This window comes from Podarcis filfolensis, assembly GCF_964270895.1.
Source record: "Podarcis filfolensis genome assembly, chromosome: 8".
Taxonomy (NCBI): domain Eukaryota; kingdom Metazoa; phylum Chordata; class Lepidosauria; order Squamata; family Lacertidae; genus Podarcis; species Podarcis filfolensis.
In genome coordinates this window covers 61,423,589-61,451,369 of record NC_139611.1, presented here as the reverse complement: position 1 = coordinate 61,451,369, position 27,781 = coordinate 61,423,589, and the positions used below count along the sequence as shown (strand labels likewise).

At 39.5% G+C, this 27,781-nt stretch overlaps 1 protein-coding gene across 2 annotated transcripts in view; it reads left to right on the top strand.

The window, feature by feature from the left end:
• The first annotated feature begins 1,881 nt into the window (after window positions 1-1,881).
• Window positions 1,882-27,781, top strand: part of AGO3 (argonaute RISC catalytic component 3) — a 46,491-nt gene continuing 20,591 nt past the window's right edge. The window contains exons 1-7 of one of the 2 annotated variants that reach the window (XR_014551122.1): window positions 1,882-2,876; window positions 16,073-16,244; window positions 20,972-21,092; window positions 21,756-21,964; window positions 23,557-23,693; window positions 26,109-26,243; window positions 27,668-27,755. Coding sequence is in view for 1 of the 2 variants with exons in the window: in XM_083625520.1 (XP_083481646.1) it covers window positions 2,858-2,876; window positions 16,073-16,244; window positions 20,972-21,092; window positions 21,756-21,964; window positions 23,557-23,693; window positions 26,109-26,243; window positions 27,668-27,755 (881 nt within the window). In the remaining variant the exon portion in view is untranslated. The remainder of the gene's footprint in view (window positions 2,877-16,072; window positions 16,245-20,971; window positions 21,093-21,755; window positions 21,965-23,556; window positions 23,694-26,108; window positions 26,244-27,667; window positions 27,756-27,781) is intronic. The other variant, XM_083625520.1, reaches the window with a different exon arrangement.

Here is a 27,781-nt window from a genome sequence, read left to right as displayed (position 1 = left end):
GCTGTACAGTCCTTATTGAGAGGAGCAAACTGGAATTCAAATATTATAAAGAGAGTTTCAACACCTGGATATGAGTTTCTTCTGTGAGGCAGACATTTCACTTAAAGTATAAACAAAATCCACATAGAATACAGTTGTGCCTTTTTTTTTTTTAAGAAAAAACTAACTAGGATGTCAGTATTCTGGCAAAACTGGTATCTTATTTCTTGAAAAAGGTTTGATGCCTTTGGTGTGCATAGATGGCCATGCACTTCTGGATACCAGTAAACCACATGCCCAGCTTGTAATAAATGTCCCACTGTCATGTTGCATTCTTATTATTTAATTAAATTTGTAAACTGCCCTTCTTGTGAAGACCACAGAGCGGCTCACAACAGAAAAATGCAAATTGAGAACACAAAATACATTAAACAAAAACCAATAACGTCCTCCCATCACATTTAGAAGGTGATAGAATGTTAACCAGCCTAAGGCCTTATAGAAAAAACGTTTTCAGCTGGGGTCTTAAGTATGTAATGATGCCAGACGAGCCTCCTTGGGGAGGGAATTCCACAAATGGGGAGTCACCACCCTCCAAACCTTTTATGGAGGAGGCACATAAAGAAGAGCCTCAGATGATGATTTCAGGGTCCAGGCCAGTTCATATGGGGAGAAGTGGTGGTCCTTGAGCTATTGTGGTTCTGAGCTGTTGATTGCTTTATTGGTAAAAACCAGCACTTTAAATTGGGCCCTGAAACTAGAATCAGTGTCATACACTCTAAACTGTCTTGCCCCTGTGATCAACCTGGCTGCCAGCTGGAAGTTCCTGAAGTTTCTTCAGACACCTTTTCACAGTCCCTGTGACCACTCATCACTTCTCCCTGGGCTCTGGTTCCTCCCACCACTACTCTGTTTCCAACTAGTCCATGGCACTAACAAAGTCATCCAGCATAGCAGGACTAGACAGTGCTCTGGACATCCCTTGAAATTCATCTGATGTAACAGTGGAGTCAAGAACCTGGTGAATGCAAGCAAATTTATTCTCAAGACAGCTTGCAAGCAAGTTACAGTGAGCTACCTGCTTCAGGCCAGACTGCACTACTTGGAAAAGCTCTACCAGATGGCACAATGAGGATACAATGGAGGTACCAAACTCTGCTGCCTTTGTTGCCTTCACTGCCACTAGGTAGGCTCTATGATGAGCCCTCCTGAACAGGTGGCCCTCCTGAATGGACTGTGTTTAGAGGATGGACTACACCACTTCTCCCTGTACAGCAGCCTTTGTCCAAAATATCTGAGGGCGCCAGGTTGGGGGAGAATTATGCGTCTGTAGAGTTAGTGTCTTAGTGGGACTGAAAATTCATAGCCTGTCAGTCCAAGCACTACAACACACTGCTTTTATTGGTTACTATTTTATAAAGTGCTGTACAAAGATTTAAAACAAGATGGTTCCTGCCCAGAAGCTTACAGTCTTACAAACACACACACGGACACTGAGCCAAGCTGCCTGTTCTTTATGCATTAGACTGTGTATGTGTCTCTCAAGAGAAATAGTCTTGTTATTTTCAGGCAGAGACACCGTGTAAGTGTGAAAGCCATACATTTTTTACTGTTTGGGATGGGAATGTTGCATTCAGAGTTGTGGATTCAAGCCCTACACTGGGTGAAAGATCCTGCATTGCAGGGGGTTGGACTAGATGACCCTAGTGGTCTCTTCCAAGTCTACAATTTTATGAAAACTCAATACAGTTTACAAAAAAAAAGGTTAAAAACAAGCAATTAAAAGTAAAAAAAACAACAACAGTAAGCTAAAACTACATTAAAACTACATTACATGTAATTCTCTATTTTCATTGTTAAAATCAAACTAACTTTGTATGCACCTTTTGAAATGCACCTTTTGCAGCCGTCTAAAACTTTAAGGCAGTTAAACAAACGGAGTGTTAGTTTGCTAACTATTAAAAATATTAAACAGCCGCGGAATTTAAAGGTCCTCCAAGTCTCGCGCTTACCTCAAATAACACAAGCCGAGACTCGAACCCGCGGCCTTTCGTTCATTTACGGCCAACCCCATAACCACTCCATCCTTTTGCTTGTTCCCGCCTCCATACGGCCCTAGCTCCGCCTCCTAAATTTGCATTCGCCGAGGGCTGCCCTTGAAGGAGAGCGGCAACTCTCGTACGCATGCGTGCTGCGTTTATCTTAGCTGTTTAACAACGCGAGCGGGACTAAGCGCGAACTTGCGCGGGGTTGAGGTAGAGCGAGAGTGGCTGAAGTAGGAAAAGAACTTCCGGCGGCCAGAGGTGGTGGAGGAGAATGCACGCATGCGTGTGAGCCGGTGAGTGAGTTAGTCAGGCACCCTCCCCCCTCCTGCTACAGAGTCAGTCATCGTAGAAAGACTACATACAGAGTACAGTCTTCGCCTCAGAGCCGAAAAAGGGAGGAGGGACGGCTTCCGGTAGAGAGGGAGGCGCATGCGCGCGCCTGCGGGCACCCGGGGACTGGTCCCTCCAGAGCGAGGCTCAGTGTGTGCCGAGTGGAAAGTCGGGTTTCTCAGTCAGTTAGTCAGTCAGTGGAGAAGGGAGCGAGCCGGGGCTGCGGGCGGCCACGCAACTTCCGCTTCTTCACCCGTCACCGCAGCCCGAGACTAACTGACTGACTGACCGCCCGTGGGCGGCTGGGGAGGGAGAGTTATAACCTGAAAGACTCGAGTGGCTGCGTTGTGTGAAGAGGAGGCGCCGCCGCCGCCGTCGTTGTTGTTGCTGCTGTCTCCTCAGGCCCGGCCGGACCGGGACGGCGCCAGGCGAACGACGTGGGGGACCCGGCAGGAACCGGACCGGCACCCGTAGCCTGAGAGCGGCCGCGCCGAGCTCCATGAATGGAAATCGGCAGCGCAGGTGAGGCGGAGGCGACGCCTGACGGGACGCTCCACTCCTTAGGAGCCGCTGGCAGCGCTTGGCGTGGGCTGGATCTTGACACAATAGGTGGACTCGGGGAGGGAAGTTTCGGGGAGGCGGTTGGGCGGCAGTTCCCGAATAACTGACCTTGAAGTTACGGGGCTGGTGGCAAGTATGTAGCTTGGGCTTCATGGTGTCTGCCATTTGGGTATGGAGACAACCCGGGGCCCTGGGGTATTTTCCTCAGAACTAAAAATAAAATAAAATATGCGGCTGAAACACAACTAACTGCACGAAGTAAATGTCCTCTGTGGCCCAAAATATTGTTTACTGGTAAACTCCACTTAACTGACTGAAGTTGAGCTTATTCCTAAGTGCATGTAGCGTTGTAGCTTGAGGACCAATCCTATACTCTTGAGATGTCTATAAAATCAATAGTTGGATAGGACCAACGTGTCAGGCTGTGTGTGTGTAGGAGCTTGTAGGTAGGTGGACCTATGGAGAAGCTTGGGGAAGTGTGGGTCTGAAATCTTGAACAGAATATGGGGGGACTGGTGTAGGTGTTTTTGCTTCAGCAGAGTGGTCCTCCCAAGGTGCTTGTGGGGCAGTTCGGACCCTGAATATTTTATATGTAGCCGTGGAGCAAGTGGCTTGATTATCATTGCCATTGGAGTAGAAACTTGGAATAATTGTGAGGTAAATGTGCTTCTGATTTGCAGTAGTTACTATATAAAAGCACATGTTTGCTTTGGTGATTTATCTATGCTAAAAAATTATTAGCTTCTTGTAACCTATGTGTTACCTGAAAAATCAAGAAATGCATGACATAACTGATCTTGAGAATGCAGTTTTTCTTAAATAGTATTTTCCCCCTGTGTATTTGTGCTTGACCTCAGGTGAACCCTGGTATGGGTGACAGGTAGATGTGGTAGACATGTATAGCTTGTCTAGACATCAATATTAAATTCAGAAAGTTGCTCAAATTTTGCAGAATATTTGTAAATCCCACTTGTCCACTTGAAATGATTTTGGGTGAATCAGTGGCTGAACTGAAAGAAAGGACGCTTCCTGAAAGTTTGGGAGTCATTTGAATAGCTAACTGCCTTGAGATATTTGCTTTTGTGGATTCTCAAGTGGGAGGGATTCCTGTTCTTTCACAATCATTTCTTTAAGTTTGTTTATAAACATAAGCAGCTGTGTGGGTTTTTGTTTGTTTTTGTTTTACCAAGCCATTATTGAAAGAGTGATTTAATTTTTAAAAATATGGACACGTGTTTGAATAAGTGTTTAAGCAATACTAGCATTGGATCCTATATGGCCTGAGGGCATATGAAACAAGCATTCCTGGTCGGTGACATATATGTCATTTTTAGTACTGTGACAGAATAAAAGTAGGATTTAATGTACTAAATAAATAGCTACTTGTGTCTGAAAATACTTGTGTTGCAAGTTAAATTCATTGGTTAGATCATACACACACCAAAACAAAAATTTTCTTTTCACAATTTTAGCAACGTGACAGCTAAAATCAGTTGCAGAACCCCCCCCCCCAAAAAAAAACCTGCACTAACATGTAACTTTGTATCTCTAGAGCTGCTTAACAATTTATAACTGGAGCCTGAAGTTTTTACTGACAGTGTTGACCAATGAATGCAAATGCTTGGATTTTCATGTTACAATGTTAAATGATAGCCACAGCATTTGTTTTCTTAACATTTTTGGATTCCTCCATTTTAGATTTCTAGCTGTTAAATGCTACTAGCTTTAATACCATTCTTTCAGATAGGGTGCTTTGATCCACAACTTTAGTGCTAAATTATTTTGAAATAAAAGTTTTACTAGCTTGATATGGCACATATCTAAGAAAGCCTTAGCACTCAGGTGGAAAATCGTAATGCCATTTGATACAAAGATATATAAAGGTGTGTTGCTTTGTAACTTTGGGTTCAAGCATTAAAGGGGAAAAAAAAGTGTGTGCTATACGCCTAATACAGAGATAGACAACTTAATAAGTTTTTGCTGGTTTCTTCCACTTTGCAGGATACTGCTGAGTAACACTTTTAGAATTTGTTTGGCTTCCTAATGAAGAATAGTGATCTAATTGTTGTCTGCATGCCATATGTTAGACTTAGTGATATGTACATTCTTTATATCCCTTCTTACTGTACAAAAAATTCCTCTTATGATTTTTAATGTGGAGAATTGAACATTATTAATCTTGGAAAGAAGATATTAGTATAATTGCAGAACTGTGTGTGCCTGTGTGTACTGAAAAAATCAGGAAACATTTGGCTCTTTAAGTCTGTGATTTTAAGCTTGTTTAGAAGTATCTTCATTAAAACCAGAGATTAGGTTCTAAGTAAACATGGCTAAAATAATGACTGCAAATCTTAAATTCTGCAAGCCTCAACTAGTTTATCTGCCAGTTGCACCCTCCCAAAAACTACTGTTATTTTCCTCTAACTTTCATATGGTTAATAATAATAGCATTAATACTATATCATACCTTGTATACAGAGTCAAAGTCATGTGGGATTTCCCCCCAAAGTTTCATTTCTGAACCATTTTCTTACAATTCCTTTCAAGTTCTCTCTGCTTTCATTCTCTCAGTACGTTGGGGAAATTCCATTAACATTTGTTTTCTAGAGAGGCGTACATTACTGTTTGATGGACATAGTAGCAGTGATGGCTATATGCTACCTCTAGGGTCAAAGACAGCATGCCTCTGAAAACAAACCTGTGACTATAGAGCAATAGTAGGAGAGGATGCCTGTGGGCTTCCCAGTGACTTCTGGTTGTTCATTATGGGAAACAGGATGCTAGATTAGATGGATGACTTGATCTAGCAGGGGTGGTCTTATTCTCTCATACCTTGCAGGTAGCCTTTCTTTAATTTTGTCATAATTGGATATTCAATTCCAATATGTCATCATAAAAGCACTAGAACACAATAAATGGTGTATGGGTTTGCTCTACCTGCTCCTCTCCACCCAATTCCTTTTTCTCTTGTGTCTGTTTTTAGATTGTAATCCTAGACAGGGACTCTCTTATGAATGTCATTTGTAATTGTAAGCCACTCTGGGAGCATTTTTTTGGTTGACGAGTGTGACAAAAATGCTATGAATAAATAATTTAAGAGGTCAGTAAATACTGAGGTGAGTGGGACTAATGTTTCTGATTTCTGAATAAAGTTTGGTTTTATTATGCATAGTTTTGACATAAGGTTGATAATATTCTTATCCAAATAATGGATGCACTGAGAAGGTGAGCTTTGTGGTGCTTAATTCACCCCACCCCCAAAATAACCTTGGCAATAAAGTCAGAGGATCTAAAGCTGGCTCTCTGGAAGTTTTGACTGTCACAGGAGGAAGATAAAAAGATAAAGCTACTCAGGCAGCTAGGGGCTCTTAGTAAAAGATATTTAATTGGTGTTTAACATGTTTGTGGGTGTAGCTGAGGATAGTTTGCAAAGCAGAGTTCTGCATTTAGCTTTCTTGGGAGTTCTGTGAGTCACTGGTATAATTGATCATCTATGTTAAACCTACATCTTAATTAACTTCATTCTAATGGTCTGAATAGCTTCAGAGAAAAATGTTTTATCAACCTTTGGAAAAGAGCTACAAAATATTCATTATGTGCACCTGGAAATGCAGCAGTTACAAGAAAACTAAGTTAGAGCATAAGGGACAGGTTTGGAGATCTCTTCCTTCAGCCTTAGGAACTCAGCTGTCAGCTCCCTGTTTCTGAGTATGCAGTGATTATGTTCAGAATTGCTGGCTGCCTAAAGGATGCTATAAAATTTGAGATTTTACTCTGGCATCAGGTATAGAGATAAGAAGGAACATGTCACTTGCGGCATGGGTAGCACATTCAAATTTAATGCTGGTGAGGTCAAAGTCCTTCATTAGGTCTATGAAAAAGATGTATGAGGTGCATCGCTGCTCTCAACTTTTCTCCTGCAGTTTTCACACTGAGAGAATCATGTCAACTGTTGATCTCTAAATTCTAAAGGCTCATTGTGACTCTGGAAAATTGTTGGGTGTGTTGTAACTCTGTTTAAGGCAAATAGCTGGCGAGATTGACATATATGTTATGGTAGATACAAGACTTTTACTTATCTGCTAGACTGTACTGTTACACGTCTTACTCTGAAGTATTTTCCCATAAGCGTGTGCACAATAATTTTGCACATGTGGGTGGGGAGACACCATAGATCTTCTGCCAAGCAAGCAGAGGTTGGGTTTCCCCCTTTACTTGAGGAGATATATACAGCTGACCTTTTAGTCATTTGGTGGTATTTTTTGTTTGTTTAATTATATGTCAACTAATCTTGAGGTTGTTTATTATTATTATATTATTATTATTATTATTTATTATTATTATTATTTCCTGCCTTTCTTAAGAACATAAGAGCATAACAATCAAAACAAAGGCCCATCTAGTCTAGCATTCTGTTCTCCCTGTGGCCAATCAGATGCCTATCAGAAATCCACAAGCATAACATGAGTATAAGTGAACTTTTCCATTGAACCTACTGCCCCAATTCTGAGGGTAGTCCATAGTTATTGTGACTAGTCGCCATTGACTACCTTATGATCCATTAACTGGGCAATTCATTTTTTAACCCTTCTAAGTTTGTGGTCTTTACTTCATCTTGTGGTAGCAAATTCCACAGTTTAACAATGTGTTGTGTAAAGGAATCCTGCCTTTTGTCTGTCCTGAATCCTCCAAACTTCAGCTTTGTTGGATGACTTTTCTTTCCCCTTCCTCCACATCATGCATAATTTTTATACACCTTTATTGTGCCCCCCACTTAATCACTTTTTTCTGACCTTCAATGTCCCAAACATTGTTATCTTACCTCATAAGGGAGTTGCCCCTTGATCATTTTGGTTGCCCTTTTCTGGCTCTGCAACATCATTTTTTGAAGTGTGGCCACCAAAACTGTACGTAGTACTCCAAGTATGGTTGTACCAGAGTTTGTGTAATGGTATTATGATAATGGCAGTTTCATTTTCAGTCATTTTCTTGTGGGATGCTACACACTGCATCTTCGAAGATGAAACTCCAGGTGGCATACATAGGTTTTTCAAGCCATCTCCCATCTAAGACTGAACATATATATTCAACTTTAGTAAGGTTACTGCTTCCTGTGCCTTCAGTCCAAATGTCTTTCTTCGTTAAAATATGTAAACATACTAAGCTAATTTTCATAAATGTTACTTCTTTTTTAATACCACCAGCAGGCTGAGCACACTTAATATACAAACAGTTGTAAAATCATTTGAAAACAGCAATTGGCAGGCATGCTTAAGGGATATTCAGTGTTCAGGTAAATCCTTTGATAACATATCCTTCCTTGTTTTGAACATTTTGAAATTCATATTTAAAAAAGCAGCCATAGGACAGGCTTCAGTGCCCAAAATTCACCAGGTGCATTTTGAGACTGGTGTGGGTCCAGTTGCGACCACATGGACATCTGTGGATGCCAGGTTGGGATCTGGCATCTCCATCTGGCTGACCTCTCTAGCTTTCTTAAGCAAGTACTGTAAGCATTTACCGTATATCCCACCTTTTTCTCCAAGGAGTACATGGTTCACCCCCCTCCTTAGTTTATTCCTACAAAAACCTTGTGAAATAGGTTAAAAGGCTGTGACTGACCCAAGGTCACCCCGTGAGCTTCATGACTGAGTGGGGATTTCAACCCCTAGGTTCTAGATTGACACTCTAACCACTATAGCACACTAACTATAGGTAATCCACCTGGATTAGCAAGGTGGATCAGACCTGGCAAAGCAAAATGTCACTTAGGAAGGATCTGAAAGATTTTCCTTGAAGCTTGAATTTGTTTTATTCTGGATTGTTTTATTTGACGCTTTAATGTATTGTAAACTGCTTTGAGATTTTTTTCTTTAAGATATAAAGTGGTATCAAAATGAAATAACTAACTAACAAACAACAACAAAATTTCATTGCCAAAAAGGTGCTTAGACATTCCATTGTGGTGACCGAAGTTTAAGGTGCCATTTGGTGATTAGCTTCTGTACAGTAGTGCCCCGCAAGACGAATGCCTCGCAAGATGGAAAACTCGCTAGACGAAAGAGTTTTCCGTTTTGGAGGTGCTTCGCAAAACGAATTTCCTATGGGCTTGCTTCGCAAGACGAAAATGTCTTGCGAGTTCCTGCGGTTTTTTCCCCCTTCCCCCCCTCCTTTTTCTAAGCTGCTAAGCCGCTTATCCGCTTATCCGCTAAGCCAATAAGCCGCTAAAAGCCGCTAATAGCGCTAATCCGTCAATGGGCTTGCTTTGCAAGACGAAAAAACCGCTAGACGAAGAGACTCGCAGAACGGATTCTTTTCGTCTTGCGAGGCACCACTGTATCTGAGATTCTTTTTTAAATGATATTTTATTAAGACTTCATAATACAATAAAAAGAAACTAATCTAGACAAAAAGGGGAGAGAAAAAACAAAGGGAAAGAAAAATGCAAAGACTTAGCTTATATATCTGGGTTTCTAACACTGACAGGCTTGTCTAAACTGTGGATGAATAGGGTTTTTGCAGCACTGTATCCCCTTGACACATATATCTAAGTGATGCACAGAAGTACCACGTAAATATTCTCTCCAAACCTTTAATGTGCTTATTGTGGTTCTGGACTGTGACATGTTTTCACATAAAATCAGATACTGTTATACATTTTCAAAAAGTTTGTTTGAGACCAGTGACTGGTGGCAATAGATGAAATGTAATAACTTGGTCAGAAATATATTTCTTCATGGCAGCACACTGCACATGCCTCATTGGAAACACATCCAGTTTTAAAATTCTAATAGTTTGCATTGGATCTGTATGCATTGAGAGGGAAGGTTTAATCCTTCGTCGCCAACTGTGACACTGACAAAGGCAATCCCCCACCCCTGCACTACTATCAACATTAGTGGGGAGAAACTCCCATTGGTGCCAGTGAGAGATTTTCTTCTCAAAAGCTAATGGCAGTGTAGGAGAGATGATTCATCAGGATTTTGATGTAAGGGTTAAACCACTCTTCTCTCATGCTGCAGTCCCAGTGAAAAGCGTGCCTTTGTCAACCTCCCCCACCCAAAAAAAAGCCCAAACTCTGTCATGCATGCAAGATACCCATTTAACATCCTGTGCAGTTTGATACTGTAGTCTTAAAATGTATGTGGATGATTCAACTAACAGGGTGCTGCTAGTTTCAAGCATACATCTGTGTGCTTGTGGGATATGATTCGAGTAACTTTGTTATGCAGGTTGATTAGGAACTGAGGTTGGACAGATTTCTAGCACTTTGCGTTATTGCTTAGATATGCTGCCTTTTGTTAACTAGAGTTCTAGAAGTTAGTCCAGTACTCAAAGTTGATTGAATTCTGCCTATTGTAGTAAGGCAGGGTTTTCCATTCTGTAATCACTGTCTTTAGCACACATCAGGATTCTAGCCTCCTTTCCCACATATAGCATAACACCACCCAAATTGTGTGTTAGTAGTAGAAAATGTAGGTGGGCCAGAAATTGTAGGTTTAAAAGTTCCTGGAATCAAGAAATATTGTTGCAAACTAGAAAGCTCAAGCAAGTTTACCACATGGTACAGGAAAGGGAAATTTCTTGGGTTCTTAGTTGACTTGACCTGAAAGAAAACTCAGTTTTAGGGATTGGATGAACAAAGTTTGGAAGATCATCATGGTTCATAAACTGACTTGACAGATATGAGCTAACCAATAAACTAAAGCTCAAGCAAACTAATGCACATGTCTTGCTACCTGCTTAGGTTTTTTTTCTCGGCTCATAATTGATTCTCAACATAGGAACACAATACCTGATCATAGTACATGTATTTCTTCTTTGTAGCATTCGCAGTCAGTACTCACCACCACTTTGTTGAGTGATAAATACATACATTAAACTCTAACCTTTATAGTCTTATTGCTATGTTCATACTTAAACTCTGGTCTGAAATGAACTAGTTAAGTTCAGTATTAATATTCTGTTCTCTCCTTTCTTATAATAATATGTAGGCAGTTAACTCTTCAATGGTTTGTTTTACTTTCATTTTGTATATTTGAAAAGCCTTTAATAAATGTAATATACAGTGAGACCAGACTTCTGCATGCATAATGGAGCTTCCCTTCTCTGACTTCTGACAGGTACCCCAAATCTGCTTCAGACAGTTGAGGACCCTCCAAAACAGATTTAGGGGATCACAGACCGTAAGGTAGAGGAGAGAGGATGGAATTCCCTGCATGCAGCACTGAATATGGGCTTTAAAAAAAAGCAATATTTTCTGATCCTAGGCAAGGAACAGGACACAAAATCTGTTCACTCTGCCTTTCTGAATAGGGTAATCACTTAGCCTGTAGAACAACTCCATCCCACTCAACCTTCCAGTCCCCAGGAAAAGGCGTAGTAGTGAGAAACCAAGATTTGCTATTTGTATAAGAACTTGGCTTGGGAATACTTCTGTGTTTGCAGTGTAATTTATTTACTTAAAATTCTATGCTACCCATTAACAAAAGGTCTGTGGATAGTTCTCACACAAGTTAAAACTGAAGTAGAAAATGGAGAAGTATAAAAAGAACTTTGACGTAAATGTTGAGCAGCTAAAACAGCATCAGAATAAAACCATCAACACAAAACAATTGTTTCACAGAACTTAAGTCTTCATCTGGTGCCAAAAAGATCACATTGTAGGTATAGGTGAGCCTTTCTGTGGTGGACATTCCTCAACCAAGGTGTCACCGCTAAAAAGTGGCACTGGTGACCACCCACCTCACGTCATTTTGCAGTGATACCTGGAGAAGGGTCTCTTAAGATATTGATGTCAGACCACTTGTGCAATGGGAGTTTCCTTTTCTCTCCTACCCTCCCTCCCTCAGTCTCAAAATCTGCTCTGGATGAACTTCTGGAGTAAATGGAGGGTATGTAGAACTGTAATGAGGTAAGAGAGGAAGGGGAAGTCTGGTTGCATCTGCTGGTATAACATTCAATATCACCTGATCTTAGGGTCTCGGCAGTTATAATATGGGAAGAGACAATAATTTAGCTAATGTATTATAAACACAATCCATATTGTAGCAAATGTGGCTTGGATCACTTTATTTCTTTATATTTGAAAACTTTTCAATAAAATATTAATACCAAAAAGAGATAAATGTGTCTAATTACCTATATAGTTGTTTGACTTGCTTGATTTTTGTTATGTTCATACCTTTTGGAGGCCTTGGCGGTTAGGATTTGTGATGAGGCTGGTGTATAAAACAAGTCACTTTGAAATGTTTGCTAAGCAATTTTCATATGTGATATGAATCTGGTCTTTTAATATATGTGTCTTGTTTTTCTTGTGTTTTGTGAAAGCTTTTTCCAATACAGAGCAGCTTGTATATAGCCCCTGAAACAGTGGACAGGGCAGATTTTAGTGTAGGTAAAAAGAAACATGATGCTATTTTATCTATGATTTGCTTTTCTCCACATACAAGAGATAAATTAACAGCTGATGTTAGAAGGTGGGAATATACACAATTTCTGTCAATGAGTAGGTGTGAAAAAAGGCGGGGTCATTTTTGAGTTTGTCATATCTACATATAATGACATTTGTTGGTTGACTCATTCCAATAGCTCCAAATGAGTTTCCAGTATTTATCTTTTTGAATATGTTTCTTTTTATTTGAGACAGTGTTAGTAAAATGAGAAGTGATAATATTACTTCCTGTACAGGGAATTTCTACAGAAAATGCTAAAAACGGAAGAAGTAATGTTGCTGCCTGCATAGCTAGATATGCCTGAATGCACCTCTTGAAAATGCATCCTCCTTCTGTTTTGGTAGTATTGGCTTTCTATTAAATACTTAAGCTACTGAAGCTGATTGCTGTGAGTAGTGAAACTTCTAATTGTCTCAGTAGATATGGTTCACTTCTGGTTTCACTGTCTTTCAGCCCCATCTTCAGTTTTGCTAATCATTGTATGATCTTTTTTTTAAAAAAAACTTGTGCTTCAAAAACATAGGAACTAATTAGAATGTGGTTCATTATGTAGGGATCGACAGTTAGCTCTCATCTGGTGGGTTGAATACAATGGTACCATTCCATGAACTGAATGAGTTCTCCAGTAATGGAAACTCAGGATTCAGCAGAGGCTCCTGCTCACAAAATGGTGGTGGCGGAGAGGTGATTTTTGCCAATTCTTGCTTGCATGCTGTTCTAGAGGGTTTTCTGCTACTTCAGAGCTGATTTGGAGGAGCTGCAAGGCAGGGGGGCGGGGGGAAAAATCACCTCTTCAGTTCCATAAGCAGGAGCCTCTTTTGGATTCAAGGCTCCTCTGTGAACGGAATCTCTTTTTCTCTCTTTTTTGCAATGCCATATTGCCAAAAGATAAATTTATTTACACATATTACAGTGTGAACGCCCTCTACTAAGGGGGAAACAGTGTTTGCGCCTTTGTGCTGAAAGCTAATAGCTTAGCAAAAGGGTAGCTTAAACCAGTGGTCTTTACCCTTTTAGGGTCAGGACCCCTACTCCCTTTATCCCAAACATGCATTTGAGAACCTACTTGTTAAGGTTTTGCTATATCTTTGAATAGTGTTAGTGCTGAAACCCACCTTAGGTCAAGCTGCAACCTTGCAGTGGGTTCCAACTCACTGGTTAAAGGCTGGTGGCCTACCAAGGCACTTTCTGGAAATCCTTTGCTCCAGGAAGCTGAACTGAGGCTTTCCCTCTAACATGGGGGTTGTGATGTTGGGCTGTTCTCTTTAAATAGAGGACTCTTCTGCTAAAGTTGGCATACTTTTCTTTATATTTTATTCAAATATTTTTTAAAAATAAAACACTTTCAAGAAGCTAAGGAAATTTGGAATGAACTTTGGAAACTTTAGCTTTCTGAAAGTTTGGGTAGGTCTGAGGATAGTGATGAGTGTGGAAAATATGAAGAGGGTGAAAGGGAAACTGGTGGAATATTAGCTTTCTCACCTTGGCATATTGATCATGCTGGCAAGGAACAAGCGCAGAGGGATTTCAGGAAGTGTTAATTAGATGCATTAAATGCAGCATTTATAATAGTAGTAAGAAAGTTCAGCAACCTTTCGTCAGGCACTGATTGGACCATACTGGAGAATACTGTGTTAACAACTGGCCATCTATATCTGAGAAGAATGAATTCATACTAAAAACTGATGTAAAGAACAAGATTATTACAGAAATGGATGGAACTAGTCCAAGCATAGGCAAACTCGGCCCCCCAGATGTTTTGGGACTACTACTCCCTCATCCCTGACCACTGGTCCTGTTAGCTAGGGATGATGGGAGTTGTAGTCCCAAAACATCTGGAGGGCCAAGTCTGCCTATGCCTGAACTAGTTCAAATTCTATTATATGTTCCTCACAAGCGCCATTGTGAGAGGGAGGAATGATTGTGGGTCCTCCCAGGTGACAGCTCCATAAATGAGGAGTATGTCATTTTGCCCCATCTTTCAGTGTGAGCTTAAGTTAGGGAGACAGTTGAAACGAGAGTGTTGCTGCTACCTTGTATATTTGCATGTATATTTGATGGGTAGATCTGGTTGTCTCTGCTGCATATTGGATCTGCTAGAAGTTGTTATGGTACCCATAAAGGTAAAGGTAAAAGACCCCTGGATGTTAAGTCCGGTCAAATTCAACTATGGGGTGCGGCGCTCATCTCTGCTTTCAAGCCGAGGTACCCATATTTCATTTTAGTATATAATGATTTTTAAGAGGCTATCTTATTTAATAATTGTTTCCTGCTCTAAAAATACAGATTTTTAATTGCATTTTTGCTGATACTTTTATGAAGTTGCAAACAGCTCTTTTCTTTTGACTTATGGAGTGGTATATAAAATCCTTAGAGTTACTTGGCCTGTTTGGCTTCAGTGAAGGAAATAGAGGTACAGTATATAAGTAGTTGCAGAAATGTATTGGAATTATTTAAAGGGCATAGAGATAGTTGTATTACAGAAGATTGAAGGCAGTGGAACTAATAGCCACCACATTTTACATGAGGTTTCAAACTGCTAAATCAGTGGTAAGAAAGAGGGCCTTCTCAGTAGTGGCACCCACCCTATGGAACGCCCTCCCATCAGATGTCAAGGAAATAAACAACTACTGTATTTGACTTTTAGAAGACATCTGAAGGCCGCCCTTCAGGGGAAAAACTTCAAGGGAAGTTTTTTAATGTTTGGTGTTTTATCTTGTTTTTAATACTCTGTTGTAAGCCGCCCAGAGTGGCTGGGGAGGCCAAGCCAGATGGTTGACCATAAGTAATTTATTATTATTATTATTATTATTATTATTATTATTATTATTATTATTACTATTATTAATTCTCAAAGGGTGTGGTGTGTGGCAGGAGAGGATGGTAAGTGTGGAAGGAAGATTCAGAGACAATCAACAAAACATTTAAACAATTCAGTGTAGTATAGCGTAGTATCAAAACATTTTTTTAATTTTCAGAATATGGATAGATACCTTTTCAAAATGAGAGCAAGACATCAAGTGATACTGAGGACAAATCCTAGCTGTGATCCAGAATCCCTGTTCAAACAGAGTGCTGGAGAATAACATTGACTATTCTTCTACAGTTCTCCATGACATACTGTTGTCAACAGGAATTTTTAACTCTGACAAGTATGAAAGATCAGAAAAGAGAAAGGCTTATTTGTGTTGATGAGGAGATGAAAGTTTGTTCGTCTCAAATTAGACCTAATATAAATGAGATTACCAGGCACAAGCAAGCTCACACCTCTCACTGAGTTTGTATGCATGCTTAAGGTTTGCCTGATCACAGAAGAAAACTTTCCTTTAGGTAAGGTTAGTTAGGTACTATGTGTGGGTACTAGCATTTTTGTGTGTTGGTTGGCTTGATTCCTTGAATAATTATTTCTTTGCTCTGCAAGCACATTCTCTCTGCTAATGGCATTGCTTGGTTTGAATTGAGTGGATCTGTGGCAGGGTCTGAGTACTTGGTTCTGCAAAGGGGTCAGATTAGGTGATATTTTGGGCAGGTTACCAATGTTACATGCTTCTGAGTCTCAGCAAGCTTTTTCTGTAGCCTTTTCAGTAACTACTTTCCCCCCAGGGTCTCCTAGGGTAAACATGTTTAAATACATTTATTTAATGTGTCTGCTACATATTTCACATTTGAAACTCTAAACTATATGTTATATTTATTTGGCAGGACCCGTTGGGGCTCAGCCCCTGCTGATGGTGCCCAGACGACCTGGCTATGGCACTATGGGCAAACCCATTAAACTGCTGGCCAACTGCTTCCAAGTTGAAATCCCAAAGATTGACGTCTACCTCTATGAGGTAGATATTAAGCCAGATAAGTGTCCTCGGAGGGTGAACAGGTAAGTCAGGGTGTTTAATATTAATACATCAAGCAGATGTTTAGGCAGTACTTGATGAAATTGGATGTTGGATGTTTTTGTAAGACTATAGCTGCTTTAACAGCTGGGACTAATCAGACAGCCTTGTTTGAGCAAAATATGTTTGCTCTAGTTTCCCTAGGTATTTTGCATGGTTGCTGCCCAGAGCACTGTTTTAATCTGTATCACAATACAGAGCGCATGTGAATGTTCGTACAAGATACGGAGCAAACGAGGACCATCTGTAGACTGAACATGCCTTCTTTTATATTGGCACTCTAAACCTGGAAAATAGCAGAATTAAGAATTGTTTTTGAAAACTGTCTTTCTTTAGTAAATGGGCTAGTGTGTTTAGAGGCAAGTATTTTATTTGTGTTAGGAATCACTAGGACATTAAGTATTCAGGGAGTAAATGAGAAAACATCACATTCAACCAGGAATTAAAAACAACTTTTAAAGTTAGCATTTGTTTGAAAAGAATTTGATTCCATCTTTTCTGATAACACCCTTTGTACAGCTGAAGTTCTACAAGTGGTCTCATGTCTTTATGATATTTTCCTTTTGCTGTTGGAACTGTTTGCTTATTTGTGTGATGGGGTCAATTGCATTCCTTGGTGGGCTGCTTAATTTCTCAGTGGAAATGCTTGCTTCAGTTCCAGCAGGCAGAACAAGAATTCTGCCAGTCCCAGTTTTGATTTGTATTGGTTCTGTTTATGATGTGAAATAAGGCTTTACAAGCAAATTATAATCTGTAGCTTGAATGCACCTCACTTAGCCATTTGTAGAAGAATGGCCTCGTGATTAATTAAAGCAGATGCTAGTTATATTTAATAAAACTAAATTAAAAGCTGGGCTCTAAGACTTCTGTTCTGCCTCTTGTGATGGACAGTCACACCTTCCCCCAAGAGTAGCTTATGTTGAAAGTTTGTAAATGGCATTAATATTGAGTAATGTAGGCAGAGCTTTATGACTTCTCTTAGTAATAGTTCTTCTTTAGCTTTTATTCTTGCAATGAACAGTTTGCGGAGCTTTCTTTTGTTCCCAGATCCCACCTGGCCAGTCCTCTGCATGGTGAAGCCTTCCAGGCAAGAAAATACATTTATCCAGCCTGATGCTGTAGAGAAATGGAATGCATATTAAGAAAAGTTTAGTTTTAATTGGTTTCAAATAATGCTTCAATATGCTTTTAACTATTCAGATGCTTGCAGTAGTGTGTGTGTGTGTGTGTTTAATGCTATTCTGAAAGTCTTTGCATCCAAACAAGTGAGAACTCTTTCCTGGGCCATTAGGTTAAAGATGCTCACTAAAACACTTGACAGACTGATTTAACTTTAAAGAAAGTAACTGTCCAAAGTCCCCAGGATCAAATAGTTTTAATACTGTAGAGCTTTGAGATGTTGCTTTTATTGATAAGTCATACTTGGGAAGCAAATGTAAGCATGTAATTTACAGAAAAGGCAGATTACTTCAACTCTAGCTCTAGTAGATTCTGCAATATGCAGTTGGTGTGAACTCATTCTTTTATAACTGAATGATTTCATACCTGCTGAGAAGTTTCATCACCTAGTGTTTGTACAGTGTGGTGGTGGATGGCTCCCAAGTTCTCAGAATAACTTTATTTTGCATTTAAATTTTTGTTTGCTATGACCCTATAATGTTGCTGGATGCTACTATTCAAGTATATTCAAGATATCTGCTTTGACCTTCGGGTTAGCTAATGTGCAGTGGGAAATCATAGTTTATAATGAAATGATTTTAGAATGTTGTATCATTTTACTGTTGTTAGCTGCTCTGAGCCCGGCTTCGGCTGGGGAGGGTTGGATATAAATAAAATTTATTATTATTATTATTATTATTATTATTATTATTATTATTATTATTATTGAAGTATTGGGTTCCATTGCTGTGCACCTAGTCCTCTGATACATGCTTATTCTAGAGCAGGGACATCCAACTTTTTACACCAAGTGGGCCACAAGAGTACTTCATCGTGGAACCTGTGGGCTGCATTCTGCTTTGTTGTGTGGGGGGCGTGGGGAGTGAGGCCAAAATTTGATGCCCGTGAGGTGCTGGGATTAGTATGGAGATTATGTTGACGTGTTTTCCCTTTTATGTGCTTAATATACTGTGTTTATCTGTGAAAAGAAGAGACAAAAATATTTTAAACAGTCTAGCAGCCAGGCCTCTAGGATTTAGCTGAGCTAGGACAGGGAATGAGGATTTTGTTGGTGCACACCTGATACGTATTCCTAAGGATGTCAAACTGAGTCCGGCTGGCCTTCAGGAAATGATAATGAGGCAGAGCTACAGTAGCATCTTGCTCTTGGTAGCATCAAATACAATTTTACTGAAAGTGCCACAAGCCATATAGGTGCAACTCCTTGACTAAGAGCAGGTCTGAACACAGTCATTGTGCAATTGAGACAGCTCCAGATGATTTGAGGAGGAAAATTAAGGCTATACTCCACCAACACCATTTGTTTTCACTAGACTTCCATACCACCAGATGCACAATTTGTATTTAATTACATTTTTATACCACTTTCAGGCAAATTTCTCCAGTTTATAGTAGTAAAATACAGTCAAGTATGTAACTTAAACAGACAGTAACTCCATATACAGTGGTACCTTGGGTTACGTTACCTTCAGGTAACGTAATTCGAGTTACGAACGCGGCAAACCCGGAAGTGTATACTTCCGGGTTTCGCCCCACGCACATGCACAGAAGCGCTCTTCGCGCGTGCGCAAAAGCGCTCTATCGCACTGCGCGCTTGTGCAGAAGTGGCGCCTCCGGATACTGACTTTTTGGGGTAAGTACGGACCCCCGGGACGAATTAAGTTCGTATCCGGAGGGCCCACTGTATAAATAAGGAAAACTTTAAGAAACAAAACTTCAGCTTAAGTCCTATCTCAATAAAATTGTTTTAGTTTTCCCACCTTGTATTCTGAATTCCCTTTTCACTCAGCTTCATGATGGTCCTATCTGATGTGTTGGTAAGTGGTTTGTTTCAAAGGGAGGCACCCATGTGTCTATTCCAGTCTTGGTGGGTCAAAGGCTACCTTTGGTGTATTTCCCTTCAGCTTTTGTCCATGCCCTGGTAACCTGGGTTGGATTACTGCAATACATTCTAGGTGGAGCTGTCCATGAGATTGGCTGCAACTAGTGCAAAATGCAGCAGCTTGACTACTCACAATCACCACCATGTCATTCTGCTGCTAAAACAGTTGTATTGCCTGCCAATTAACTATAAAGCTAAGTTCATGGTGTTTGTTATGTGCACAAAGCCCTATATAGTCTGGGACCAGGATACCTTAGAGATTCTTTCACCCTCATATACCCAATTGATTCTGTGCTTTGCAGATCACCTGTCTCATGCAGATATAATTTCAGCAAGAGGTCTGTTTCATATGCTATAGGAATCAGGCCTTTAGCATGGTGGCACCTACCTTTGGAGTTTCCATTACTTATCAGACATGTTCTATTGTCTTTTCAGCATCTATTGCAGACCTTCCTCTTAAATGCACTAGTCTTTTAAGTGGCTAAGCCAGTATTGGATTTGAAATGGTTTGTATATATGGAATTGTTCTGAATGGTTTTCATCAATGTTTCTACACAAAAATTGCCTTGAGATACTTTGTGGAAAGTTTACTATAAATGGAATAACATAAATAAACAAAACTTTATTGGCAGTACTGGTAGTGCAGAGATGTGCCTTTGAAAACCTCACTCCCACTGAGAAGCATTCCCCATGATGTTTAGGGCCATGTCACTCGCTACACAGAAACAAACTGTTGTTTAAGCCATCAAATATATACTCAACATGAAACCACAGCCAAACTCATGAATCTGATATATGTGCATTCTCGAACACATTCCCACTGTACCACGTTGTGTACCCTTACAATCTTGAGGTATCCACCTAAGAGTACATAATGTGTGAAGAAATCCTAAGGCTGGAAAATAACTCATCATAATATTTTATTTTTACTCTGCTCATTGAGTAGTTTTTCCTAAGATCAGTAATAAAGCTATATAGGAAAATAAGCAGAGGGGAGGGGGGAGATCAACAACTTTTTGCCCTCAGTTCAAGTATACATAAAAACTTCATTTGCTTTTTTTCACTGTGATTGGGAATTTCTTTGCAATGAGATGGGCAGTTTTTTCTTCTGTTATTGCATTAAACTTGGGAAGAAAGTTCAGTGCAACTTATTATTTCTCTACGAAGACTTATGTTTTCAGTGGCCTAAGACAAGAGTGACTTTCAACAGGATAAGATGCAGCCACAAGGTCACTGTGTTGTAATTGTTGCCATCACCAGTCAGAGGAGTTGCAGTAACAAGAAATGTTCACTGGAATATGTAAAGAACTGAATTGTTCTCAGCTTTGCATAAGGAAATGAAGAGTGTTGGAAAGCACAGGGGCGTAGCATTTCTCTTGTAGCAGTTAAACACATGCAGCAAGCTGTCATTCTGAGTTCTTTTTATTAAAATTTTATTTGGCACTGAGGAAGAAGCAATAACCATTCTCTCCCATCTTATGCACACTCTTAAAACTTTGTTTTGTTCTGACATCGTAATTCAATGAAGCTTCTTTTAGACAATTGGTTAAATGCTGAAAATATTAAAATGGGCTGAAATGTAGTGTTTTTCTTACTTTCTCCCTTAGTGCCATACTGTTTTAAAATTATATATATATATTGTTTCCCTAGGGAGGTAGTAGATTCAATGGTGCAGCATTTTAAAGTGACAATATTTGGGGACCGCAGACCTGTTTATGATGGTAAAAGAAGCCTTTATACAGCCAATCCGCTCCCCGTTGCAACAACTGGGGTAAGATAGTTTGTCCTTCCATAAGTTCTAATTGTTTGTAAGATAAATGAAATCTTTTCTGAAAACGTTAAGGTTTTATTGATTGTTACTGTACATTGCAGCCACTTGGTGTGGTATTTTTACAAAAAATGGCAGGTCTTGGAGGACCTTACAATCTAAATCTGGGCGATGGGAGAAATGACAGACAGGATGAGGGGAAAGGGGGGAGTGGAGATTAATGGGTTGAGTATGCACAAATGCAGTTGAGTTTATTTTAGTTGGGATTGAGGACTAAATAGTTGAGTTTTTGTGTATGAAATTGACAAGGTTTACAAGGTAGTTGGACACATTTCCGCTGGACACAGTCTTGCAACACAAATGGTCAGTCTGGTGTGGGTGAGATACATTGAGTGTGCACGCACATCCAGTCTGCAGCATCATAGCCAGTGGATGCAGTTCTTAATTTCACCGTGAGCTCTGGAATGTTGAATTAATCTGGAATGCCATTTCATTGTCATTCACATAGATGCCTAGCATTTCTTCAGTCTTCTATTTGGTAAAATAGGTTTAAATCCTTCAGTACAGTTTGGCCAGAGGAAGAAAAAAAGTAACACTTGCAGATAAATTACTTACTTTAGGATTCTTCTTCTCTGTATCCTCTCCTATGGCTTTTCCCCTTAACAGGTTGATTTGGATGTAACATTGCCTGGAGAAGGTGGTAAAGATCGTCCCTTCAAGGTGTCAATAAAGTTTGTTTCCCGGGTGAGCTGGCACTTGCTGCATGAGGTTCTGACAGGACGAACCTTGCCTGAACCTCTGGAATTAGACAAGCCAATCAGCACTAACCCTGTTCATGCTGTCGATGTGGTGCTACGACACTTACCCTCCATGAAGTAGGTTCCCTGTCATTCTCTGAACACATTATCTATCTTTTTAAAGTTAATCTTTATGAATGGATCTCTTTACACTCCTGTGCACATTTTTCAGGGTAAGGGAGAGAAAGGGTTCATCTACATTTTGCATTAGGGATATGAGTAAAGGTTTCTCAGTTTTGTCCACTGAGCACATTGCTACTTCTAGACATGTACATAATTCTTCTGGAAGACCAATGGTTAATTGGAAAGCCTTTTCACAATGAGGTCGTTCAGAAGTAATCAAGGACATGAGATGCTCGTGTTGGCAACTGGCAGGCAGTAAGATAATGGCCACAACAGAGTAGTAAAAGAATACCAAACACACTATGACAGTGTTTTGCTTGTCTAATCTACTAAGACTGTACTGTGGAACAACATAATTTGCATGTTTTAAAGCAACTTTCTGTGTATGTATGCTTTCAGAAGTCTACTATTATTTACTTTTTTAAAATTTTGTTGAATCTTTTCATCATACAGTACAATAAAAAGCAAACTAATCTAAACAGAAAAAGAAAAAGAAAGGAAGAGCAAAGGAAGTACAAAGTCCTATCTCAAAGGAAAATTTTAATCCTTGTCTCACACAGAAGGAGGTGGACCCTTCCAGCTCTTACCTTGGAGCTACTCTTCTCCCAACTTCCCACCTTGGGATATCTTTCCTTCCCCACTTCTCACACAAGGCCCTTCATCAACCATCCATCACCTTCATGTGTGTCCAATCCCCTTAGTAACCCAGAGTAGAGGACACCAAAATAAGCAAAACAGAAACAAAAGCAAAGCAAGGAAAAAAATAAGAAAAAGAAGCAGGAAGATAAAAATAATAAAAGAGATAGAAACAAAAAGGGCTTCCGATTCTCCATCTGTCAGGTATATCATATAAGGATTATTCAAAATATTCATTTTGGGTTAAGCATTCATTGAAGAGCTCCTGCGTAAAAATTACAAAACAAAAGAACAACTTCTGTTGGTCCCACCTTCTGGTATTGTAATTACAAGAACAAAATTTTGAGGAAAGAGTAACAGAAGCATATCTGCTCCTAAGTAATTGAGAAGGCAACACATTAAAACTGCTCCAAATGTCCTAGGTTATCCTCCTTGTCATTGTATTTTGAATCCAGCTTGGGAAGTTGGAGAGTCCCTCGTTTACCAACATATTTTGATGCCTTCCAGCTTCAGCAAATCATTCCTATGATTTCAGCAGGCCTAGTAATATCCTGGATCAAGCTTGAAGCATGAGACGCCCATTTTCAACCCCAAATGAGGTTGACAGGGAAGTGTCTATCCAACCTTTCACATGAAAAGTATGGAATAGATACTGTAAAAAATTAGTCTCCACACTCTGACCTTTAATCCCACTTCCATATCTATTGCAATTTCAGACCCAAGATAAATATGTAAATATATGTTACTGTTTCAAAAGCAGGACCTTGCAAGACTGTTTATTTTCATAATAACTTCTGCCACTTATGGAATTGCAACTCTTGGAACGTTTGAAAGATTCATTCCTAGATTGGCTATGCACCCACCATCTAAATATTTAGCTACAGCAGTAACATAACCTCTTCTTTATATAGGTATACACCTGTAGGCCGCTCCTTTTTCTCTGCTCCAGAAGGCTATGATCATCCCTTGGGAGGTGGCAGGGAAGTATGGTTTGGATTCCATCAGTCTGTTCGACCTGCAATGTGGAAAATGATGCTGAATATTGATGGTAAGCCAGTTCTCTGAGAGCATGAAGAAGTATGTTGTCTCTACAAATGGCTGTTGTATCGGAGTATGAAATAGTATACATATATAGATATAGTTCATTGCAGTAAATTTTGATAACTAATCAAAATAGTTAACATGCAAATTGTATTGTTCTATATATTGTTCCTGCCAGCTTTTCTCCTTTGTAGATGATGTGAGGTGTGCTGCAAATATTTTCCTTCATAATTTTTTGAATTATAGAAACACTTAAGCCCAAGAATCCAAGAGCATATGATAGAAATATTGTCTGCTAATTAGAGTAACAAGGTAGATGGGAAAGCAGGCATTAAAAGCCGTGCCTTTCATCAGGCAGTGATAGGTGCATAAGCAAAATCACATTGACAGAACTTGAGTTGGTTAGTTACTAACAGGTCACTGACTTTGGTATGATTTGATGGGGGAAGGCGTCTTAACACTGAAATTATTTGTAATACTTGCAGTTCTGAAGAATGCCCCCCTCCCAGTTTCTGACATGAAGGTGCTTTGCTTTTAATCTTATGGCTAGAATAGACAAGGTTTAAAAGTTATAAGCAACATACTAATTCATATTTAGGTTAAAATGCCTGTGTGAATGTTGTATTTGAGGAGTAAAACTGTTAGCGCAGGATAACTTCATTCTGTAATGTGGTTTGAAGAGGAAACCTGGTCCACTGAAACTTCTTAATTGTTGCCCATCCAGGACTAAGTACTTATAAAATGTTTTCTAATTGGTGTAGCAAGTTTGGTTACCATGGTGACAAGCTGCAGCAGGTTGAGGTTTTTGGGGGGATGCACACAAGCTATTTGTGTTCATTCAGTTAATCAGCATCTGTAGGCGTCGGCTAGCATGCGTCATGTGAAGTTGGCGGGCTGCTGGTGGTGACGCATGTCTGAAGAATGTTTTGTTATATTTGTATGGGGACATTCTGTTTGGTGCACTTGAGGCCTGGGAACCTCAAAAACGCCTCGTTAACTGTTTCACAGTCTAGTAATTCTGCTGTATGGAAAGCATTTGAAATGTATTGCCTTGCATTCACCCACACACAGCATGGCAAAGGTGGCAACAAATTCATCCCTAAGTTAAGTAAGCCTTTATAATTTAGCAAAGTCTCAAATACCCCTAAATGCTTTTTGAGAGATGTTTTACAGTGACATCATGTTTAAAATATGGGAGGAAAAAATAATTTTGACCGCTTGCAGTTGTATTATCATATTGCAATTGAGAAATTTATTTGGAGCGCTAAACATTCCCGAAGTCCTCCCACTTGTGAAAACTCATTCAGGACCTTGAAACGTTATTGAGGTGTCATGATCTTACGAAGATCATTGAAACAGGACCTTATCTGCAAGCCTGTCTCCTCTCAGCTGCTTTGAGCATTCTTCAATACAATAGTCATTTGTTTTGCGCCATATGGTTGTTTGTAAGCTTTGATTGATAATGATATTTTGTCTATTGTTAACTTCTTCTTGTTAATATATTGCTGTTACAGTCCAGTGCCTTTCAGCATTTTTTTAATGGTTGTTGTATAAAATTGTGCCCTTATATGTGAATTTGAGTGCCTGCTATTTCCCCTCCCCCGAAACTAGATTAATGGCATTTTTTTTTTGGACTTGCTTTGGAGATCTTATTAGTTTGGGAGAAACTTCAGGCTTGAGTCTAACTTGCAAGTTTAGAGTTTTGTGCAAGAATGAAAATATGGATGCTGGGTGTTCTATTTCTTTGTGGGGAGAAGGAGAACTTAGGCTGGTTGAAATTTGATTGAGTGATATAGGAGTAAATGTGCATAATTATTTGTGTAACTTACTATGAGACTTTTACTGTTTTGCTCACTTTGGTAGTCATGAGTTTATTACCCTACATAAGATTAATGATTACTTGTTTTCAATATGAACCCTCTAAATCAGTGTTTCCCAAAGTGGTTAATATAGAACCCCTAGTTTTTGTTTTTATTTATGTGGGCATTTACAAAGTGTACCTTCCTTGCCGTTGAGAAACCTCTGTATTAATATATATATTTACATTTGATGATTCCTGTTATTGGTGATTGATGATTAATAAATGTTGATTAAATATTGATATTTTTAAACTTTATTTCATTTTCTTTCCTAAGAATTTGCAGGGTGGATGGGTGATGACAAAGGATCAGTAAACTGAGAAGTTTGGGGAAACTTGTTCCAAATTCATGAGATAATAATTTTAATTAGAAAATGTACTACATGGCACTTAGTTGTCCCAAAGCATAGTGATGATTTTAATGATTTCTTCTTCAAATGTATACACAGAACTAATTGTTGTGTACCAATGGTTTATTTTAGCCTTCAGAAAGAAGCCATTTCATTTGCTTTTAAAGCTTTGGAAAGCTTCTACTTTTTTAACTGCTCTATTTTCTGCTCTTAGTTTCTGCCACTGCCTTCTACAAAGCACAACCTGTAATTCAGTTTATGTGTGAAGTTCTCGATATTCACAACATTGACGAACAGCCACGACCTCTGACTGATTCTCACCGGGTAAAATTCACCAAAGAGATAAAGGGTAAGTAGAAAATAGAGCACTGATCCATGTAGAGTAGCTTATAATGCTCTCAGATGCCTTTCCTCTGCTCTTCCTGAACACTCCTAAGTTCATTTAAAATGCATATGATTCTTCATCTTTTGTGCTACTCATACACTAATTTGCATGAAATGTGTGTTCTGGTAAGAGATTTGTATTCTGGAAAAGGTTGCCTTTATCCCAACCCCTGAAAATCATACAAAGAAGTCTCTAGTCCTCTTAACTGTGGAGACTTGAACATGGCTTGTCAAAAGGCCATACTGTCTAGGAGCGTTCTTCTTCAACATTGTATCTTTGTCTCATAACCATTAGCCATTTTTGGCATCAATATTTGTTTCATATTTTCACTTAGTATTCCTTCAGCCGCCTCAGTGCTGCCGCTTGCCAAAATAAGATTCTCAGCATACAAACTGAACTGTTGGCACTAGTAAGTGCACCTGTATAAGTTAGAAGCTCATGCTCTTCTGCTTCTGCATCCCTCCTCTGGCACAGCCATGAAGAGGTGATTTGAAAGCTTTGACTGATAGATTCATAAAATCATAGAATCATAGAGTTGGAAGATACCCCCAAGGGTCATCTAGTCCAACCCCCTGCAATGCAGGAATCTCAACTAAAGCATCCAAGACAGATGGCCAACAGTCCTCTGTTTAAAAATCTCCAATGAGGAGGGCAGCTTCACCTCAATCACTGCACACAATGCTGCTAGAGGAAAGTGGTATAGTAGAGCCATTTTTGCCTGTAGTAGCGTACACTCATGTTTATATGTCATGCTATTTTAGTCAAATGGCAGTTTGACAGTAAAGGTCCCGGAGCAAGCAGAGCGAGAATGCATTTATTATCTATTATTATTATGATTATTAGATTTGTATACCGTCCTTCATCCGAATATCATAGGGCGGTTCACAACATAAAAATACAAAATGAGAACACAAAATACATAATAAAACAAAAACAAGCCAATACCACCCCTAAAGACTTAGCTCACCAGATTTCATTGGGACACACAATTACAGATAAGAGTGAATGTATTTTGGTAATGTCATAGGTGCCAAGCCATGCAGTTTCCTGTACATTTGTACCATCTTCTCCCAGTTACCTTATCAACATGAGATCAAGTCATGTGTATGTGCTTGTGCAAAAGGGGCCCAATGGAAAGTTGGCATTATCTGTCCAAAGGTCTATTGGACCCTCTTTTCTCCCAGACTCCCTTGCTTTGCATATGAAATGAGACATTCAAAGTAACCATTCTTTGTAGAATTGTTCCATAATAAGAAGCCTGATGGCATTCTTATTCTGCTGTACATTAATATGCATGTTCTGTTATAAAAGAGCTTGTGCATGTACCATTTTGGGTGCAACCATTCTGTGACATCAGTAGTTCTCTTCCCCCCTTTGTTTTCACATAGGTCTGAAGGTTGAAGTGACTCACTGTGGAACAATGAGACGAAAGTACCGTGTCTGTAACGTTACACGGAGACCTGCCAGTCATCAAACGTAAGCAAATGTTTTAAACAATTGAC